At 36.2% G+C, this 20,743-nt stretch overlaps 1 protein-coding gene across 1 annotated transcript in view; it reads left to right on the plus strand.

Moving 5' to 3' along the window:
• The window catches only part of COL3A1 (collagen type III alpha 1 chain), a 39,954-nt gene that overhangs the window by 14,406 nt on the left and 4,805 nt on the right, over positions 1–20,743 (plus strand). The window contains exons 6-47 of the mRNA XM_054562357.1: positions 53–106; positions 571–624; positions 1,395–1,448; positions 2,198–2,251; positions 2,412–2,465; positions 3,080–3,133; positions 3,563–3,607; positions 3,744–3,797; positions 4,245–4,289; positions 4,867–4,920; positions 5,523–5,621; positions 6,165–6,209; positions 6,363–6,461; positions 6,660–6,713; positions 6,836–6,943; positions 7,158–7,211; positions 8,039–8,137; positions 8,432–8,485; positions 8,644–8,742; positions 9,075–9,128; positions 9,228–9,281; positions 9,613–9,666; positions 10,175–10,228; positions 10,561–10,605; positions 11,152–11,250; positions 11,340–11,447; positions 11,712–11,765; positions 13,276–13,329; positions 13,421–13,474; positions 14,170–14,223; positions 15,115–15,222; positions 15,650–15,703; positions 15,993–16,046; positions 16,243–16,404; positions 16,523–16,630; positions 17,541–17,648; positions 18,548–18,601; positions 18,690–18,797; positions 19,245–19,298; positions 19,862–19,969; positions 20,253–20,306; positions 20,403–20,510. Coding sequence (XP_054418332.1) covers positions 53–106; positions 571–624; positions 1,395–1,448; positions 2,198–2,251; positions 2,412–2,465; positions 3,080–3,133; positions 3,563–3,607; positions 3,744–3,797; positions 4,245–4,289; positions 4,867–4,920; positions 5,523–5,621; positions 6,165–6,209; positions 6,363–6,461; positions 6,660–6,713; positions 6,836–6,943; positions 7,158–7,211; positions 8,039–8,137; positions 8,432–8,485; positions 8,644–8,742; positions 9,075–9,128; positions 9,228–9,281; positions 9,613–9,666; positions 10,175–10,228; positions 10,561–10,605; positions 11,152–11,250; positions 11,340–11,447; positions 11,712–11,765; positions 13,276–13,329; positions 13,421–13,474; positions 14,170–14,223; positions 15,115–15,222; positions 15,650–15,703; positions 15,993–16,046; positions 16,243–16,404; positions 16,523–16,630; positions 17,541–17,648; positions 18,548–18,601; positions 18,690–18,797; positions 19,245–19,298; positions 19,862–19,969; positions 20,253–20,306; positions 20,403–20,510 — 2,997 coding nt within the window. The remainder of the gene's footprint in view (positions 1–52; positions 107–570; positions 625–1,394; positions 1,449–2,197; positions 2,252–2,411; positions 2,466–3,079; positions 3,134–3,562; positions 3,608–3,743; positions 3,798–4,244; positions 4,290–4,866; positions 4,921–5,522; positions 5,622–6,164; positions 6,210–6,362; positions 6,462–6,659; positions 6,714–6,835; positions 6,944–7,157; positions 7,212–8,038; positions 8,138–8,431; positions 8,486–8,643; positions 8,743–9,074; positions 9,129–9,227; positions 9,282–9,612; positions 9,667–10,174; positions 10,229–10,560; positions 10,606–11,151; positions 11,251–11,339; positions 11,448–11,711; positions 11,766–13,275; positions 13,330–13,420; positions 13,475–14,169; positions 14,224–15,114; positions 15,223–15,649; positions 15,704–15,992; positions 16,047–16,242; positions 16,405–16,522; positions 16,631–17,540; positions 17,649–18,547; positions 18,602–18,689; positions 18,798–19,244; positions 19,299–19,861; positions 19,970–20,252; positions 20,307–20,402; positions 20,511–20,743) is intronic.

A 20,743-nucleotide genomic window follows, 5' to 3' on the forward strand; every position in this document is an offset into this window, starting at 1 on the left:
GTGTATTTCACATACATTTACTTTGTATTTATTCTTCAAATTTACATTCCAGGGTCCCCCAGGCCCTCCTGGCCCCCCTGGTGCATCTGGTCATCCTGGCGCCCCTGTAAGTATAGCCATCAGTGGTGTTTTCCTCCTTACGCAAATGATATAAATCTAGTTAATACAGATCCTGCTGTAATGTAGTCACTTCAGCATGTATTCCCAGCTGAGTACAGAAGTCACAACCGAGAAACTATCATTCCTGTAAAGATGTTGGAATTTCATATTTAATTCCTTCCCCCAACAATTATTAGAAATTAAAACTTTGACAAAGTTAAACCACATGTTTAATTTGCAGGTCACATGACTAAGTTTGAAACAATTCAGTTTCAATGGGATGAAGTGGGTGAAATGAAATAAATTAACTTTATTCTGATCTGAAAAATTTTGGTTTCAATCTTTATAAACTGGAATAAACTTTGCTTACTACACCTAAAAATATTGACTTCATACTGTCTTCAAAATGAAAGTGAATTATATGAAAGTTAAGTTATTTTAAAAATGTGTACACCTCATTCTCCCCGCTAGGGTTCTCCAGGATACCAAGGTCCCCCTGGTGAACCTGGACAAGCTGGTCCTGCAGTAAGTAACAATTATAGCTATATTTAATAAATTGAAAATTTTATTCAAAAACCTCCTTAATTTTCTAAAATATAACTATGGTTCCTACAAAGTATTTGTTAAGTTTTATGCTTTCAATTTGTAATAATAGGTGGTATTTTAATGATAGTTGAATGGGTTTCACAGATCTTTTGTATCCTTTTAATGGTTTAAATATCTTAAAGACACTATTTCCTCTAGGAAACCTCTGGCTAATTAACCGTCACAATAGTCCACTTACTAGTGTGGATACAAATCCTCTGTCTCTTAAATGCAGATTTAATTTTTCCTATAGCCACTCAGTTCACCTTCATTCCTACTCTTCTGATAGATAATTTTTAAAACTTAATTTAGTAGAAATAAACATAATCTGATAGGTTTCTCCAAGAAAACATGCTGTGTAAATAAGCAAGTAAAGCTTTTTAATATTTCAAAAATATTAGGAAATACCTATATAATTAAAATTCAATAACTAATAACTGTAGAAGTGCATCTAAGTTTATAGACACATATAATGTAAAACATAGATGCACGATACTTTTAATTTTCATTAAAAATAAATTTAACTAACAGTAAAATCTTGATATAATATAGGTACAATACTAACTCAATGTGTCATTTTCTTGATAAGAAGTACTGAGAATATTTTCTAAAAGAAGGTTGCTTCCAGTGATGCATATAATATGTAATAACAGAATGACCGTAACAGAAAAATCTACAGATTTATTTGTTCTTTATTTCCTCATTTTCAGGGCCCTCCTGGACCTCCTGGTGCTATGGGTCCAGCTGGTCCTGCCGGAAAAGACGTAAGTTTTCAAGGATTGAATGGGGATGCAGCAAAATTCAACTTAGAATATTCTAAATAGCATATACTGTATGCCACAATTTCAGAGAGAAAACCCTTAGTCAAAAATTGTTAATATCTTAATGACATCTTGGCTCATAGTACTCTTTAAATATCTATTATAGTATTTGCATAACTACACACACCATTTGTTAAATTGCAGAACCCACAAATGTGTTTCTTGACTCTGTCAAGAAGATTTATCCAGGGACTATGTCATTTAATCGGAGCACCTAAAACTTTCTTCCCTTTGTCTCTTGCAATGGAGAAATTAATATCAGTACTTTATGAATTCCAAAACTTATAAACGCCTTTAATATTATACTACTTTTTCTTTCCCATTTAATTTTCTTTTTTAAAATTTATTTTTATTGTATTTTCCCCATTACCCTTTGTCTCCTCATACACTTCCCCCCACCGCTGCAATCACCATCACATTTAATTTTCAATTTCAATTTTTTCTCAATAGCTTGAGAGATGGTCATAATAATTCAGTTAAGAAAGTTGCCTGCATTATTTATAAGTGTACATCAAGGTGGGAAGAGCCCTCCTTACTCCTTCTGTTAAGAAATCTGGTCTCATAGTTACTTGTTTAGCCAACCATTTTCATGAGTTCTTGGTGAGAAAAATGCAAATTAATCAGTTTGTTAATTGGCTATAATGTGTTCTCACTTTTACAAACACCCATGTTTTGCTTATTTCTCTACATAGGGGGAATCAGGAAGACCTGGACGAACTGGAGAGCGAGGATTGCCTGGACCTCCTGTAAGTCTTTGGCATCCACTGAATTAGTTGGAGTAATTACAATGATCTTAGCTTGGAAATTATTACATAATTAAATTATACTAAACTTTCAAATAGAAGGCATTTTACTACTAGACTGTGATTCTCTTACATTAAAATCTTTTCTACTCATTAATTTTAGGGTATGAAAGGTCCAGCTGGTATGCCTGGTTTCCCTGGTATGAAAGGACATAGAGTAAGTAGAGTTTCTAAATTAACTATAAGCTGCTTCTTTTGGCAATGTGTACTTGCCTATCCTATATTATTAGACATTGAGTTTGTGCCAAAAATGGTTGATTTGAACAACAAACTTGTTATTTTATAGAAAGTAATTAAGATGATTTTAAGTGCACTAAAGACTTGGAAAAAATAATGTAATTTTCCTATCATGACCATCAGAAAAAAACATAAGAATGTAATAGTTATGTGTATTCATTGGCTTAGTCAATATGGTTTACAGATAGAATTAAGCAGTTTTATCCTATGCAAAATATGAGGTAGATCCAACCAACTGAGCCAAAAATCTATCAACTTAATACAAATAAAATCTGTGAAACTGATATTTGCTACTCTACAGTTAAGGCAACATCTTAACTGGACTAACTTATAATTTCTAATTAGGTCAATTTTTTTACTACAAAATCAATATCAAATATTTTTGTCTGATTAAAGGAGTTTTAAATTATTTACATTAATGTTGAAAATATCGTTATGTGGAAAACTAGTAACAAAAAATTCAATGTAAAGCTTTCAAGCATTCTGTATTATTAGTAGATTTTAATATTTTTACTGTATTTATACATTTCATAGGGCTTTGATGGGCGAGATGGAGAAAAGGGTGAAGCAGGTGCTCCTGGATTAAAGGTGAATTACAACAATATCATATTTTCATAAGTAGTAAATTTTTTAAATGTTATAGCTATATTTAAGATTTATATTTTGCGATTTAATGGTTTCTGAAGTTTACCTGAATGTTGCATTACAAGAGCTGCATATTTGTTACTAATTGAAATGTTCTATTGAAGCTTCCATGAAAGCTGGTAACTTGAACTGTCTAGACCAAAAGTGCATGAACATATCTGAGTTACTCATTAACTACTTCTATTTAGTCCCAAGTTTTTGAAATACAGAAACTGAGATTTCTGGTAAATAAAATATGCTACAAAAATTTGATATTGTTAAAATGTATATCTTTTTCTTGGGTTCCGTAATATTTTTCATAATATGCTATGATTAAAAAACTAAACATTTTCTTCCTGTTATATACAATGGTAATATATTTTATGTTTCTAGGGTGAAAATGGTCTTCCTGGTGAAAATGGAGCTCCTGGACCCATGGTAATTATGTTTCTTACATAATTTTCAGTGTTACTATTAGCCTCCAACTAACCCTAACATTGCCTTGCTCCCTCAGCAACTGTTCTTAGGCACCTTCAGTTTAGAGTAAAACCATGCTTTCGATTTTATCCTGTAGGGTCCAAGAGGGGCCCCTGGTGAGAGAGGACGGCCAGGACTTCCCGGAGCCGCAGTGAGTGTTGTTAGCAGGTAGCACCGTCACAGCCCAGAGCCACAAAGTGCCTCGGCCAGGTGTATGGGCTCTGACCATCCGCTGAAAGATTGCTTTTCCTCAATATCGCACTTAATGTCACCTCCATAAAATTTTAGTCATAATTATAGGGAAACAAGTGTTTTATAGTTATTATCCCTGTTGAGGATATGTTTTTTAAGTATTAACTTTGCATATGTCACAGAGCCATTAATTCACAGTTTGTAAAATACAAAATCCAATACTTCTGTTAGGTCATTGTTATATGGATAGGTTTTAACAATGGGACTCTACATCATATGTAATCAAGCAGATTTTAAGATATTCAAGGAAAAATTAACTTAATTGAGTGAAAATTTTAATCAAAATATTACTTGCCACCAGTCTTTCCAAATTAGGAGGATATTTAAGACAAATTTCTCTTTTCAGGGGGCTCGAGGTAATGATGGTGCTCGAGGAAGTGATGGACAACCAGTAAGTAAATTTTTATCTTGCCCTGTTTGCTTCAGGGTAATGAGCAATTATGGACTGTGGATTATTGGAATAATATGTATTGGAGACCCAGAACTCAACATTGTTCATAAACATCTGATTCAAAATGACACTAAACCCATAAATACAACATCTAGAATGAGTTAATTAGAAATGCTAAATCCATAAACAGACTTCTGATACTCCTATACTTGGCCAATCACTAACATCTGTGTGGTGCTTACAGTGTTGGTAGCCAGTATTGGGCATGACAATTAAGGTAGACAATAGTGTTAGCTCTATTTTATAAATGAGAGCTCAGGGCTGAGTAACTGGCCTATAGTCATAGAATTTGCAGCAGAGGTCTGGAGCAGGAGGGAGATCCAAATTCTCTAATTTTAGATTTTACTCCCTTTTTATATTACCACATTAGTTCTCCACATAATATTCATCCACAAATGACACATGCTATTTTTATGTGCATAATTGTCTTCTGTATTGTGTGTGTTTATTATTTACTAGTAGCTTAGCTTTTGTGTCCTTGACTCATAGCTCTTGAAATGGTACTTAATTTTTTCAGGGTCCACCCGGTCCCCCTGGAACTGCTGGATTCCCCGGTTCCCCTGGTGCTAAGGTAAACATGTATTTCTGTAGAAGAATATAATATATACCTTGGAGACAACCAAATAATTGGGTGGCTTCTTGAAGATTTTTTTTTTTTTACCAGTCAAGTAGATATCTTCTATCTATACAGATCTTTAAAGTCCTACTCTTTTTTTAAATTAAATTTATTGGAGGTAATACTGGTTAATGACATTCTATAAATTCCAGATGTCCAACTTTATAATATGACATCTGTATACTTCATTGTGTTCTTACCACTAGAAGCCTAGTCTCCTTTTGTCACTTTGTGCTTGAGCCCTTTTACCCTCTTTCTGGATTCCAAGATATCTTATACCTGGCATTCAGCTATCCTGATATCTCTTCTGATGCCATTTCCCTTTTCCCAGTCATTTTCTGGAACATAGAGGTAACACAGTCACACACATAGTTACCATTTTTCTCTTCCTTGATGATTAATGATTCATAGAGTGTATACAGACATTCCTTAGATAGAGTATGTATAGTCCTTCTACTCTAGCCTTCAAGAGATGGGTTTAAACAGGACTGAAAAGTAAATTGGCTAAGAGATTAGAAATGGCAAGGGAAACTCACTATTTAGGGCTTATCCATTAGGGTGAAGTTGGACCTGCAGGATCTCCTGGTACAAATGGCTCCCCTGGACAAAGAGGAGAACCCGGACCTCAGGGACATGCTGGTGCTCCAGGTCCTCCCGTAAGTAGCAGACATGGCTATTGAGAGGGAGGGTGTTGCTACACTTATACCATGAAAGCATATGTTCTAATATTGTTATTAATTGAAATTGCTTTTTGAAAAAAATCTTGCTTAGTGCTCTGCAATGATTCTAACATGACAAATGCCGATTTGATTGGTACTGAAAATGGTAGTTTTTGAGGTTTGCACTCTTCTAGAATTTATAAACTTAATATTTGTAAGACACAGAATGAATTAGAAGATAGATTTTTTTGATACTTAAAAGCATGTGCTCCAAACTTATCACCAATAAAAAATTCAGGGAGGAAGCCAGACTAAACCTCTTCTATTTGTTTATTTAATAATTCAGAACAAATTCATATGATCCCTAATTCATTCCGATAATGATAATATTTTGCCTACATTTTATATGTTGTGGTATAATTGGAAGAATCACCTATATAACACGACACCTACCAGTAAATTTATTTTGCAAATATATGAACACCTTCTAATACATATGCACTATTGCCTTGTTATCAATATGCTTCATTTGCCCTTTAGGGACCTCCTGGGAGTAATGGTATTCCTGGTGGTAAAGGCGAAATGGTAAGATGCCCCCACCCATCACCTTCATCTCACCCCACATACCTTATTGGCTTCCTTGATTTTGCATGACAATACAGTTGTGATGCTTAAGTTAGCTATTCAGAAAAGAAACTTCAAGATGGGCTAATGCTTGTCTTTTGGGGTTGTTTTTAGGGTCCCGCTGGCATTCCTGGAGCTCCTGGACTGTCAGGAGCTCGGGGGCCTCCAGGGCCGGCTGGTACCAATGGCGCTCCTGGACAGCGAGGTGCTCCAGTAAGTTACCTATTATTTCCTCTGTTGCCTGAAAAGTGTGGCTTTATTTTGACAACAAAAACATAAATTGCAAGCCTTTTATGCTTGTTCAGTTGAGTCTGTGTTGATTTCACTCTCATTTTATAACTGAATATTACTGGTCATGATTTTATTAGTCTATTCTCCCTGTTGTTTAAACCGAGATTTTATTTCATTTAGGGTGAACCCGGTAAGAATGGTGCCAAAGGAGAACCAGGACCACGCGGTGAACGCGTAAGTATTACTCCAACAAGTTTGGCTATCCTTTAGGAAAATACAACATAATTAGAAAGTAAACAGGTAAGAATTTTGCAGTCTAATGCAGTCACTATACCTTTGTTGACATCCTTCATCAGGGTGAAGCTGGTAACCCAGGTGCGGCAGGACCTAAGGGTGAAGATGGCAAAGATGGTTCGCCTGGAGAACCTGGTGCAAATGGAATTCCAGGAGCAGCAGGAGAAAGGGTATGTTTTCCATGAACATCTAAAGTGAAAACAACATGACTATCACCTATATAAAACTTTACCTTCAGAGTGAAGCAACCATGATTTTCCTTAAGATGAGTACCCAATATTATTTTAAAACATTTTATAACATGAAAATAATTTTCTAGCCATTCAAGAGTAATGATAGGTTTTGATGCTTTGGACTGAAATATTTGCCTTTCACAATTTCCAGGGTCAACCAGGATTTCGAGGTGCTGCTGGACCAGCTGGCCCTCCAGGAGAAAAGGTAGAAAACTCGAGTTTCAATTTTCATAAATGCTAGGACTACAAATAGGTATATTCTTCTATTCAGTTTCCCATAATTAAAACTTAAATACCTCTAAGAAATATAAGAGGGTTTTCAAAAAATATTAATGCCCACTGTAAAACAATGATTCCAGCCCTTGACGAGCCATCTTCCTACCTTTGTAACTAAAGTCACTTAACCTCTATGAGAATCCTTTAACTTACCTGTCAGTTGGGAACTATTTATCTCAACCTCATGCCTAAAAGTTCTTTGAAAACTTTTATAGTATATTTGCAAATATGCAAATATGATTTCATACTATCAAAGATATTTAACTTTATATTCATAGAAATATATTGTTAAGCCACTAATAACAGCTTTTAAACATGTGATGTTTATCAAAGTTGCCTCAAAATATTTCAAATATAATAATCCAGCTCATAGTTAACAGTGATTTTATACTGAACATGTCAGCAACGCATCAGCTCTTTTTTTTAAAGGTTTTATTTATTTATTTTTAGAGAGATGGGAAGGGTGGGAGAAAGAGGGAGGGAAACATAGATATATGAGAACTACATTGACTAGGTGCCTTTCATACGCCCCTACTGGGCATCTGGCCCGCAACCCAGGCATATGCCCTGACTGGGAATTGAACCGTGACCCTTTGGTTTGCAGGCTGGCACTCAATCCACTGAGCCACACCAGCCAGGGCACAGTAGCTCTTTTGAAGAGACCAAATGAAGTTCTCTAGATGTAACCTAAATATTGTCAATATCTAGGTCAATGAAGGCTATTTTACATATTTGTTGATTCATTTCACCATGTAGGGTGCCAATGGGGAGCGTGGTAGTCCAGGCCCCGCAGGGCCCAGAGGAGCTGCTGGAGAGCCTGGCCGAGATGGTGCCCCTGGAACACCAGGGCAAAGGGTAAAGAGAAATACTGCTATTTATTAAGGAAAAAAGTGCAAAATAAGAAGGTCCAAAGTCATCGTAATCAGACTATACGTTTTAAGGCTCACAACAAAACAAAAACATTTTTAAAGAAAACTTAAACTATTAAAAGAACAGAAAATAGAACACCTTAATTTAGACACTTTACCGGCAGAAAAAAATGTGTGCATATATGCAGCTTCATATGTAAGTGGAAATCTCAGTTTTATAGATGGATGTTATGTTTTTAAAATTATTTTTAAAAATACCTGAATGACTCTTTCAATTTAGGGTATGCCTGGAAGCCCCGGAGGACCAGGCAACGAAGGAAAACCAGGGCCTCCGGTATGTACACGCTTAACATCTCATTTTACATGTCCAGTGAATAATGGCATGCATGGTTGGACCTCTCCTTGATGTACATTTTATAGCCTTGATATGCATATTATATATTTTGATCATATTTTATCAAACCTCTATTCATGTCATTTATTTCTCATTAGGGAGCTCCAGGAGAAAGTGGTCGCGGAGGTCCTCCAGGCCCACCTGGTCCCCGGGGTCAGCCTGGTGTCATGGGTTTCCCTGGTCCTAAAGGAAATGATGTAAGTTCCTGCCTTTATTTCTTCAGTAACTACTTGACAGAAGGCCTTTTACTTTCCAAATGGGAGTACAAAAATGGCCAAAATGTGACCTCTGCTTCGAAGCACAGAAGAACATATGAAATATGAAAATCAAAACACCATGTGAGAAGGGAGTTAAAATATTTTTTTGGTAGTGTTCTTGTGGAAAAGTGGCAATGTTCACAGAAACCCAGTTATAGAAAATAGTCTTTAGTTATGAGTGTATGTGTGTAAGAGTCAGGTCAAAACTCTGAGGGAACAATATGATGAATTACTTCCTTTTCAGAATTAATAAATACTGACCATGTCTTTAGGGTGCACCTGGCAAAAATGGAGAACGGGGTCCCTCCGGAGGTCCTGGCCCTCAGGTATGTTGCTTTCATCAACTTCTTTCCCACCTTAAAAGACTGGCGTTTATCTCCAACCCTATGGCTTTTCTCTACCTCCCTAACTGCTTTTCTGTTTAGGGTCCTGCTGGAAAGAATGGTGAAGCTGGACTTCCAGGAACCCCTGGACCTGCCGTAAGTTTACTCACATAAACTGCACGTGGAGGAGGGTGGAAATAAGGCAGAGGGATGACTTTGGGAATTACATAATCTCTGATACTATATCATAATAATTCTTCAAAGCAATTATTACACTTGCTTATTTAGTTAGCTAGCTAAATGCTGACATTAAGTAAAGTTTATTTTGTATATGTTTCCTTTGCATCACTTCCATAGGCCAGACTCTACCCTCCTTTTACACCATTAACTTTTAAATTAAACCCTGGGCCTGCTGAAATGAAAACTGTGCAAACTAAATATGAAAGGTATCTTTTAATGGAGGAACTCATTACATTTTTCTACCTAGGGGCCAGGTGGTGACAAAGGAGATGCAGGACCTCCCGGTCCACAAGGACCACAAGTAAGAATGTGTCATTTAAATTGTCATTGAGCATCTGCTTCTACCAAGCAATTAAGGACTTTCCTTTGATAGCTGTATTTGTTCATTTCTGTGACACTAATAGGTTATAATTCATCTTAAGGTTAAAATTTCTGTGTTTGTGTTCTACCTTGAAATAAAATGATACACAGTGTGAATAGATAGGCATAATTAATAATTAAAAGATAAAGTTCACATAATTCTATGTGTTTACACTTATTTTCATTAGAATTTAAATTTATATAGCTAACTCCATCTTACCATCATCATCATTTCATTTTATAAACAGAAAGAATAGAAGGAACTGAGTACTGGTTTACTAGACATGATTATCCTATCTCTGTCATTGGATTTTGAGAGTCACAAGGCTTTACCTCAGAAAAGACCATTGAAACTATTTCTTAGTATTTTGAAGAAACATATGAATGAGAGTTTTTTTTTGTAAGCAATGTTTGGAGTGACTGCAAAACACAAATACGATTCTTTGCAGGGCCTACCAGGAGTCAATGGACCTCCCGGGGAGAGTGGGAAGCCTGGTGAACCAGTAAGCTGAGTGCCATTTTTTTCATAACTCAGGAACTGAAAGAACAAACTGTAATCAATCATTAAATTTTCCATTTTCTCATGCCACGATGTCTGAATTTTAAATTTAGTTTTGAAATATTCATTAACAAAACAGAAAAATGATTCAATCATAACTATTACATTGTTCAAATGTTACCATAGAATAAAAGGAACTAAAGAAAGAGTACATGGCTTGAGATTTGTACAAGTTTGACAAATTGTACAGTATGAAAACAAGTCAAATGTATATTGCTTATATTTATATAACATATATCCTGATATAGGCCTAATCATAGAATGTCAATCTCCTAGGGTCCAAAGGGTGAAGCTGGTTCACCTGGAACTCCAGGAGGCAAGGTAAATATTTTAATTTATTTCCTAATGTCTCAGCATGTTATGGAGCAATTGATTAGTGACACATTTTTAGTATATTACACCAAAGTATTCTTTTTAATAACAATATTGTGTTTGGTGAATACATTTAGGGTAACTCAAGACATTTCAAATACACTAAATTTGCTTCATTGGGAAAATCATGTTCTTTGGCATTAGTAAACACTATAGAATCAACTATGGGCCTGAAATTTCAAAGAAAAATCTTTCCAGTGCATTGACTCTATATTTTTTAAAAAGCTGTTTTGGTAGAAGAACCTTAAAAATTTGCTTTTGTGTGAAAAAAATCAGTATAATAGTTTCAAAGCTAATTCATCAGATCAGGTGTCAAAGTTTCCTTGTTTAAGCTAACTTTAAGTTTTCAGATGTATTTTATAAACATTTCCAAATGGTTCAAAAATATCAGGGAAGAACCTGGTAGTCTGCATCAAAACAATATGATTCAAGATGTTTGGGGTTTATTTTTAGCATTGGGTTTTCTAACAGAAACATTACATTTTCCTCCTCTAGGGTGAAAATGGTATCCCTGGTGAAAGGGGAGCTCCTGGAACCCCAGGGGCCGCGGGAGCTAGAGGTCCAGCTGGCCCACCTGGTCCTGCAGGAGGAAAGGTAAAATGCCACATAATTCAATTCACCTAGACTTTACCAAATGCATTGCATTTCCTTCTTATGATTTACTATTTCTCTTTTAACTTTAGGGCCCTGCTGGTCCCCCTGGGCCACCTGGTGCTGGTGGTCCTCCTGGTCAGCAAGGGGCACCTGGGGATAAAGGAGGCCCTGGACCTGCTGGCCCAAAGGGTGAAAAGGTGCTGACTTACTTTTTGTTAATTATGTAACAAAAAAGATTTTGTAGGTTCGAGGAAAATACCACTACTGGAAAGCAATACTCTTTCCAAATTAATGTTATCATTTTATAGGAAGTAAAAATTGTATGTATTCCTCAAGCAACTATTAATCAGAATATCTAATACATTGCATATATCACAGCAAATCTTGAAGGTTGCCTCTCTTCTTGGAAGATTTTCATTGAGGATATTCCTAAACTGATGACATTGGCTTTTATTTGACAGGGTGAACCAGGTGGTCCAGGTGCTGATGGTGTTCCAGGGAAAGATGGTCCAAGGGTGAGTACTCCCTGTGGGGAGAAACATGTCTTACCTGTATATGACATATAATAGTTTCCTCACCCCAACCTCTGTTTGTCCTCAAAACTATTCATGATAAGTTAGACCATACTTTGCTACCTTCTGGGCATTAAGAAAGCCCAAATGCTTTGATAGTTAAAATTTCTGATTTGTATCCCTTATTACCTGACAATTCAACAGTGATCTGAGAATGGAAAATACCAAAAGTATGAGAAAGGTTACAAGCTAAAGTCATAATGAGTCACTAAAATCCAAGACACTGCTGCTCATGAAGGAACTTTTTTGATTTTCAAAAACATTGCAATTCTGTGGAAAAGTCATACCATGGAATACGACTTAGCAATGAAAAGAAAATAAACCATTGATACCTGCAACCATTTATAAAGACCTTAGGGGCATCATGCTGAGTGAAGAAAAGTCATATAAAAAAGATACTTACTGCATGATTCCAATCATGTAACATCGTAAAATAACATAACATAGAGATGTAGAACAGCTTTATGGTTGCCAGGAGTTAGGAATGGGGGAGAGGGAGTTTGTTGTAGCTGTAGTGAGGTGACAGGAAGGAGTCATATGATGATTGTAGCTTTCGAGTACTTTGATTATTGTGGCGGTCATGCCGGGTTACATGTGATAAAATTATACAGAGCTACATACACAAATGAGTGCATGCGTAACTGGAGAAACCTGAGTAAGTCCTGTGGATTGTGCCAGTGTCAGTTTCTTGGTTTTGATCTTATACTACAGTTGTGTAAGGTGTAACATTGTGGAAAGCTGGGAGAAAGGTGTACAGGTTTGTCCCGTATGTTTCTTTGCAAACTTCTATGAATCTCTAACTATTTCAAAATGAATGTTAGAAAAAAACAAACATTATAATCCATTCTATTCACATTAGCAAATACTGTCTAGGTGTAGTCATAATAAACGTGCTAAATAAACACGAAAATTAAGCCATTACATAGATATTATATTTACTGCAGTTGCCTTGAAAAAATTCATAAATACTTCACCTTTGGCAGACTAGGTGGGTAAGCCATCATCTAATTTTAAAAAATAACCAAATTTTTTATTTATGTAAATAAGTAAAACTTTACTATTTGAAGATGTCAATTTGAAACCTTTTTATGTGCAATGACATTTTGAGTAAATGACACATTTTGAATTATTAAGCAACTGAATAAAGCAGTATGTTTTAATTTTTAAGTTATGACATAAGATCTTATATCACATCTTATCTACCTTCTGCGATAGAAAGAAAAATGAATAAATTTCCACTGACTCATATAGTCCTTTAGAGTCATTCCACAGAATTTTATATTTACTAAGCTCTGAAGTATTAACACACTGAAGAAAATATTCAAGCCACAAAAGAAATCATGTTACCTAGTTTATTAGATGAACAATATGTCTATATGCTCTCTGTTTGATTAATAAGAAAAATAATGGTTTCTATCTTCAAAATTAAAAATATATTTTTTGTTTTCTTTAGGGTTCTACTGGTCCCATTGGTCCCCCTGGACCAGCAGGTCCGCCAGGAGATAAGGTAACACTTATCACTATTTAGAAACAAAAAGAAAAAACGTCTTTGGCTTTTTGGGTGAAAGGAGTATTATTTTTCTTTTCTCTTTTTAAAGGGTGATAGCGGTGGCCCTGGAGTTCCGGGTGTAACTGGTCCTCGTGGTGGCCCCGTAAGTGTTAAAGGCATTTTCAACATACTTTTTAACCCCACGCAGGCAGCAACTACTTATATTTAACAATTCTGCCTAGTAGCCCTGAGTCTCAATGGTGAGATAGTGTCTTTAGAAGTCACGTGACATGCAACAGAAGTTAAAATTCTCAAATACAAAATTCACAAGAAAAACTTTAAATCATGCCTTATTTACTAATAATTTTGGAAAAATATAAAAATTGCACAAGTGATATACATTGGTAAATGAGTATTTTCTAAGTCTATAGAATCTTTATCTGAGGCTTCTTCTAGATCTAAAGTTTTCTGTCTTCAGGACCTGCCACTCAGGAGAGACATATAGTAAATGTTTTTAAGTAATTTTATTGATTTATTGATTTCTCAGCCCATTTACCATATATTTAAAATCCTTACATATTTTAGAAGTTATACAATTAAATGTGTTGAATACACCAGAATTCTCAAGTTATTTTTCTTGCAAATAATATCACAGTCAGAAGCAAAAGGAATCAATGGTTCTGGTGGTGGTCGCTACTAATTCTGTTCAGAAACCAAAAAGTCTCCAGATGGTAAACTATGCTAATTGATTTTGTACACTTCCTTCTTAAAGGAAATATAAGACAGTATAGAGGAGGATGTGTGGTCCCTGTGGGAAGATGTCTTCCCTGTGCTTAACAAGGATATTTTTCCCTTCAGGGGGAGAGAGGTGAACCTGGGCCTCCAGGACCTGCTGGCTTCCCTGGTGCACCCGTAAGTATGAACATTAGGTGAATAAAGTTGAAGGGATTGAGACCCACAGATCAGTAGTAATAAAATAGTCAGGAATGTAAAGTGTAGCATAAGTAATATAGTCAATAACATTATAATAACTATGTATGCTGTCAGGTAGATTCTTAAACTGTCAGAGGGAACACTTTGTAAAGTATATGATGGTCTAAGCACTATGTTATACATCTGAAACTAACACAAATTAATATTAAATATAAACTGTAATTTAAAAATATATATGTCACACAGCCCAGAATCACTGTCTTACTGAAAAATGGAAGAAGTGTAAGTTAAGTCTGGATGTAGCCCTGCCTCAGCAACTCATTCCCCGTCCAGTTATTATAGCCCTCACCCCTTTTTCCACTTTATCTCTCTTCCTACTCTTCAAAAGATGGAGATAAAAATACTTGCCCTGAATTTATGCCAGGTTAACAAGGCTAACATGATACCCTATATCAAAAACACTCTGAAACTTTAAAAGTTTTTTCATTATAAAATAATACAATTTAAATTTAGTTCGAAGCACCATCTTTCTCAAATGACATTACTGGTGCTAACTTTCAACACATTCTTGGAGGTACTTTCTCCCTTATGACAAATCAAATACATAGTCATGCTTTCTTGATAATATTCTTTTTAATACAATCCTTACCATATTTTTAAAATATTTTTCCATTACCATTGATAATATTTTTTTTATCAAGGAAATATTTTGAATGACTTTGTTTCGCCATGTCTTCTAAGAGCCTTCTTTTCTGATTTGATTTCAGCATCTCTTTCCCCAAATAGTTCTATTTTCTGTATGTAAGTAACGATAAGCCAGTGTATTTATTGTGTGCGATGTCAGCTCACAGGCTGTTGTTTTGAATGCAGGGACAGAATGGTGAGCCTGGGGGTAAAGGAGAAAGAGGCGCTCCTGGTGAAAAGGGTGAAGGAGGCCCTCCTGGACCCGCAGGAGTCCCCGGAGGTTCTGGGCCTGCTGTAAGTTTTCTCTCTTCAGGCTCATGGTGGAAAGCACTTCGTTCAGCAAGAATTTAATATGTCATAGTGTGAGAGCTTGACATGGTGACAAGTGCAGTCTTCATAAGAGTATTGCTCTGAGTTTGAAGCTTGGTTTGAACAGTCTGAGTATCGTGTCAATCAACTCTTCATAGAGTTACTCTTTGTTTTGGGGGATTATTTTAGTAGATGTTCTCATTTCTATTGTGGGTTTTCCTCCCTTGTTTTATTGAGACATATTTGACACATAAAATTGTGTAAGTTTAAGGTGCACAACAGAATTATTTGATATATGTGCAAAATAATTATCATAATATGTAACTTACTGTCCTTCAAAAACTTACTGCTTTGCCAAAAATTTGGTTTTGGTGTTATTCTTATAAATCCTTTTCACCTGCACTCCATGTAGGGTCCTCCTGGTCCCCAAGGTGTCAAAGGTGACCGTGGCAGTCCTGGTGGTCCTGTAAGTACTGATCCTCTTAAGTAACTATTAAGCACTAATTAATAAAGCATTAACTAATATCAATCTGTATAAAAACTCCTTTTAAAGCACTAGATCCCAAAATAGAGTATAAAAATTATCACATATCATATTTGAGTTATATGTAAATTCCAAGGGGATAAATAAACTACAAGTGATTCAGAGTAGAAAGCAGATCCTACTACATTTTTTGTGCTTCATATTTGTTTTTAGTGGTTAATTATTTGTTCTACTTAATTTTCAAATTCAAAAATATGTTATCATTCCACAGGGTGCTGCCGGCTTTCCTGGTGGTCGTGGGCTTCCTGGTCCTCCTGGTAGTAATGTAAGTACTTTTAAAAAAAATTTTTTTTCACCACATTCCAAAAAGAACATTCATGTATGCATAGGATGAGAAACTAGTCATTGCTGTAGTTCATTGTATTAAACGTTATATAAAGTTATTTGAATGTAAGTAAAACAGGCAAGAAAAAGGTATTATTTTTATTATAAAATACTCAAATTTCAAACATGTCTTGTAGGGTAACCCAGGCCCCCCTGGTGCCAGTGGTGCTCCAGGCAAGGATGGACCACCGGGCCCACCTGGCAACAATGGTGCTCCTGGCGCCCCTGGGATTTCTGGGCCGAAAGGTGATGCTGGTCCTCCAGGTGAGAAGGGATCACCTGGTTCCCAGGGCTCTCCGGTGAGTAGATTTATTTCTCAAATAATTAGTGACACTGTATTATTTTTAATTGTAAATTCAGTAGAGGAAAATATACTCACATAAAGAACAACTGAGGCTTCACTATCTGTCACAACAGGGACCTCCAGGCCCACTTGGACTTGCAGGGATCACCGGAGCACGAGGTCTGGCTGGACCACCAGGCATGCCAGGTCCTAGAGGAAGCCCTGGCCCTCAAGGCATTAAGGTGAGTCTAGCTGTCTTTGAATCACTGGACTCTTGTTTCCTTTAATAGCCTTGGGAGATCACTTAACTATATCAAGTACATAATGAACATATTTTTCTGTAATATATGAAAATTCTTGATATTTTTGCATTTTCGGGAAGCATGAATGTTATCCAAAGGCTCCGGAACACAAATATAATATACATCATAAACTACCAGCCTTGAACATAAGCATAAATAAATCAATATGACAAAAAAATATCTTGCCATCTCAAATGCTTCTGTTGGGAAACCTTTGAGCATTCTTCAGCTTGTTGATTGTGAGTCTTGAAGGAGGAAATAAGGTCAGCTTGTATACCTATGAAAGCCTTTAATTGATAGCAATTATTCATTTCATTATGCCCCCTTGACATGCTTTTGTTAACATTAATATCTTAATGGTTAGTATCATTTAGCAAATGGGACAATAAAATTATGTTTTATTAAGGCTCATATTTTGATACGTCAAGCACCTTAAATATATGCCATACAATATTGCAGGGAAAATACAATATAAAATTGAAGTGTATTCAATTTATATGAACAAATCTAGTAAGTATATATTCTTTAGGTAGAGCCAAATGTTCAATGTAACTTAATTGTACTGGTCACCATACGTTTATGATGGCTCATCATTATTTTTTTTATGACAGCCATGTCTGTTTCTACATCTCATATTAGAATGTATTCTGAATATGATAATCAATGGAATTATTCAGCCCTTCAGGATCCAGAGTCACTGGGCAAGTTAGAAAATACAAAAAGCTCGCTTGTCCAAAGCTTTTCCCCTCTGATGGAGACAGTTTTAGGGACAAAGTCAATAAAAATTGATTTAAACAAGGCTTTTCTTTTGTCTTAAGTTTTTAAAAAACATCATTTATTTTTTACACAGGGTGAAAGTGGGAAACCAGGACTTAGTGGACAAAATGGAGAACGTGGTCCTCCTGGACCCCAAGGCCTTCCTGGTCTCTCTGGTGCAGCTGGTGAACCTGGAAGAGATGTAAGTACTAGTTCTTAGGAAATATCTAATCAACCAGGCAGTATTTGACAGCTTATTTAAGCAAGAGTCAAATTGGGCCTTAATGGTTAAGAGTGTAAATATTGCCACATGCCAAAGTTCTCCTTCCTTGCCTAATAACAGATATGCTTTTTATTACAACTTCTAATAACCTTAAATGTTCATGTTCATTAATATTTACTCAATGAATGACCATTCGTGAAGAAGAATATGATCTCTAGCTAAATAAAGAAACAAGTTGGGGATGGGGAGGGCCCAATATACAACATTCCCTCTGGGTAAAAATGTGCTACATGTTACCTGTGATTAGTCTTTCCTCAAATTGTAGATCTCTCTCTCTCTCTCTCTCTCCTCCTTTCTTTTTTTCAATTTTCAGGGAGAGGGGAAAAGAAGGAGAAAGGGAGGGAGAGAAACTTCAATGTATGGTTGCTTCTAGTGCGCCCCCAACCAGGGACCTGGCCTGCAACCTAGCCATGTGCCCTGAGTGGGAATCGAACTGGTGACCTTTTGGTTCTCAGGCCAGCACTCAATCTGCTGAGCCACACCAGCCAGGGCAAATTGTAGATTTTTCTTACCAACTTAAATTAATGTTAGTGAAGCATTTATTCATTATCTTTCCCCTAAATGTCCTTTTTAGACATTTTCAAATAATCATTTCTCCCTTTCTCACCCCATGAAACTTTAGTACCACAGATACACTGCATTTAGGCATTATCACCCTTTAAAGGGCCATGCCCATTGTAATATCTATTTTTTACTCCCAAGAGCCATTTCTTATGCTTTTTAGGATGCTACTGCTCCCAAGAAAGCATGGCTTGAATGATCATTTAATGGCTCCAAAGAGGTTGATTTCATTTCTCCTTTTTTTAAAATTTAATCAGGGAAACCCTGGATCGGATGGTCTGCCAGGCCGTGATGGAACTCCCGGTACCAAGGTATAAAAAAGGCATGTACAATAGATTTATGCAATTAAAACAAGAGCTGCATATTGTATTTATTTTGGATCTGTGAATTTTCCCACAGGGTGATCGTGGTGAAAATGGCTCTCCCGGTGCCCCTGGTGCTCCTGGTCATCCAGGCCCACCTGGTCCTGTTGGTCCAGCTGGAAAGAGTGGTGACAGAGGAGAAAGTGTGAGTTCTAATAAGCACCATCTTTTTTTTTTTTACTTGTCTTTTCCCTCAGTAAAGAGATTAGTAGGTAGAATGTCATAGCTGACAACCAAAGGTCTACCAGCATTTGTTTTACAGTTTTTATGCTAGTCATTCCATAGGCAACTGTCATAATAAAGTAGTCAATGAAAAATTCATTACTCAAATTCAAAATGGTATTAATCAGACAAGTGTATATTCACCAAGTAAATGAAAGGCTGAATTAATAAGACTTTCTTAGCTTGTCTACTTAGAGTCCCTGGTAAAGATATAAACAGGGAAAGGACATTGAAGGAGAAAATGATACTAACTTTCAATAATAGAAGGCATATTATTATTCCCTCACAAAGAAATTATTAACTTTTAAGTCAAACAAAACTATATCAATAAACTAACAATTCTTTGTGTGTTTGTCAATTTTTATTTTAGGGCCCTGCTGGCCCTACTGGTGCCCCAGGTCCTGCTGGTGTCCGAGGTCCTCCCGTAAGTTTTTTTCCTTTCCTTCCTTTTACTGGTTCCCAAGAAAGAGGAAGGGAGGGAAAAAGAGAGAGAAAAAAACATTGATTGGTTGCTTCTTGCAAACACCCTGACTGGGGACCCAACCCTCGCATGTAGCCTGACAGGAAGTCAAACCTGCGACCTTTCAGTTTGCAGGATATCACCCAACCAACTCAGCCACGCTGGCCAGGACCTTTTCTTTCTCTCTTTCTTTTTTTTTTTTTAAGCTTATTCACAATATAGAAAATGTTCTATTATCTGGCATGTTTGAGAAAAGGGGATGACAAAATACATAACTGGAACAGAACTTAAACTTTCCTTCAATTTATATAGAAAGCAATTCAGGATGCAATATTGGGGTTTCATGCAGTTATCAGCCCAAAATGAAAACAATCCCAATTTTTATTGTTCCATGTACACAGTATCTATCGATGAGATTTCTAATGAACAGAATGTCAGAAAATGAACTTAACTGGAATAAATTCTATTTTGTTTTTCCAATGTGCATGTGTGGTTATGACATTAATTTGAAATGTGTTTTTGCAAAGGGTCCTCAAGGCCCACGTGGTGACAAAGGTGAAGCAGGTGAACGTGGTTCTACTGGCATCAAAGGACATCGAGGATTCCCTGGTAGCCCAGGTGCCCCAGGTCCTCCAGTAAGTGCACCCATTTTTTTTATAAAATCCCCTTCAATGTATTTGAACTGATAAGATAGGCAAATTTTAGATACCAATTGTATAAAATGTTCATTCCTAAAAGAGATGAGAAATGGATTCAAGGTCTTATTTGAAATAGTGACTAGCATGAGACAATGGGAGATTAAAGGAAAAGAAAATTATATTTTATTATGATCCCTATGTTTCTTGACCTGATCTTAAATGTACAGTTTCCTAACCTTTTTACAGGCTTCACTCATATTCATCCTTTCCTTTCTTTCAGGGTTCTGCTGGTCATCAAGGCGCAGTTGGTAGTCCAGGACCTGCAGGCCCCAGAGTAAGTACCACAGGAAGATATTGGAAGGTCTCTATTTTTTCACCTTTTGCACTGAAGGAAGGTATTCTAGCCTTGTGGTATCATGATAATTTTTAGGGACCTGTTGGACCTAGTGGGCCCCCTGGCAAAGACGGAACCAGTGGACATCCGGGTCCCATTGGACCACCAGGGCCTCGAGGGAACAGAGGTGAAAGAGGATCTGAGGTAAAGCATCACTTATAAACATATATGTTTAATTTCCTACAATCTTCATATTTTTAGAAACACTTTGTAATATTCTAAAACTAAGAAAGTGAGTTAAATGTAAGGCAATCACCCAACTTGATTTAGAAAATGAACGATGACTTTAAGACATTCTCTACCACATTAAGACTTTCTCCAACACACTATAATAACAGGGAGAAAAAAAATCTTTTTTATATAGTTTGACCAGATAG

This window comes from Pteronotus mesoamericanus, unplaced genomic scaffold (genome assembly GCF_021234165.1).
Source record: "Pteronotus mesoamericanus isolate MK-2021 breed Mesoamerican mustached bat unplaced genomic scaffold, CSHL_Meso_final scaffold_651, whole genome shotgun sequence".
NCBI lineage: Eukaryota > Metazoa > Chordata > Mammalia > Chiroptera > Mormoopidae > Pteronotus > Pteronotus mesoamericanus.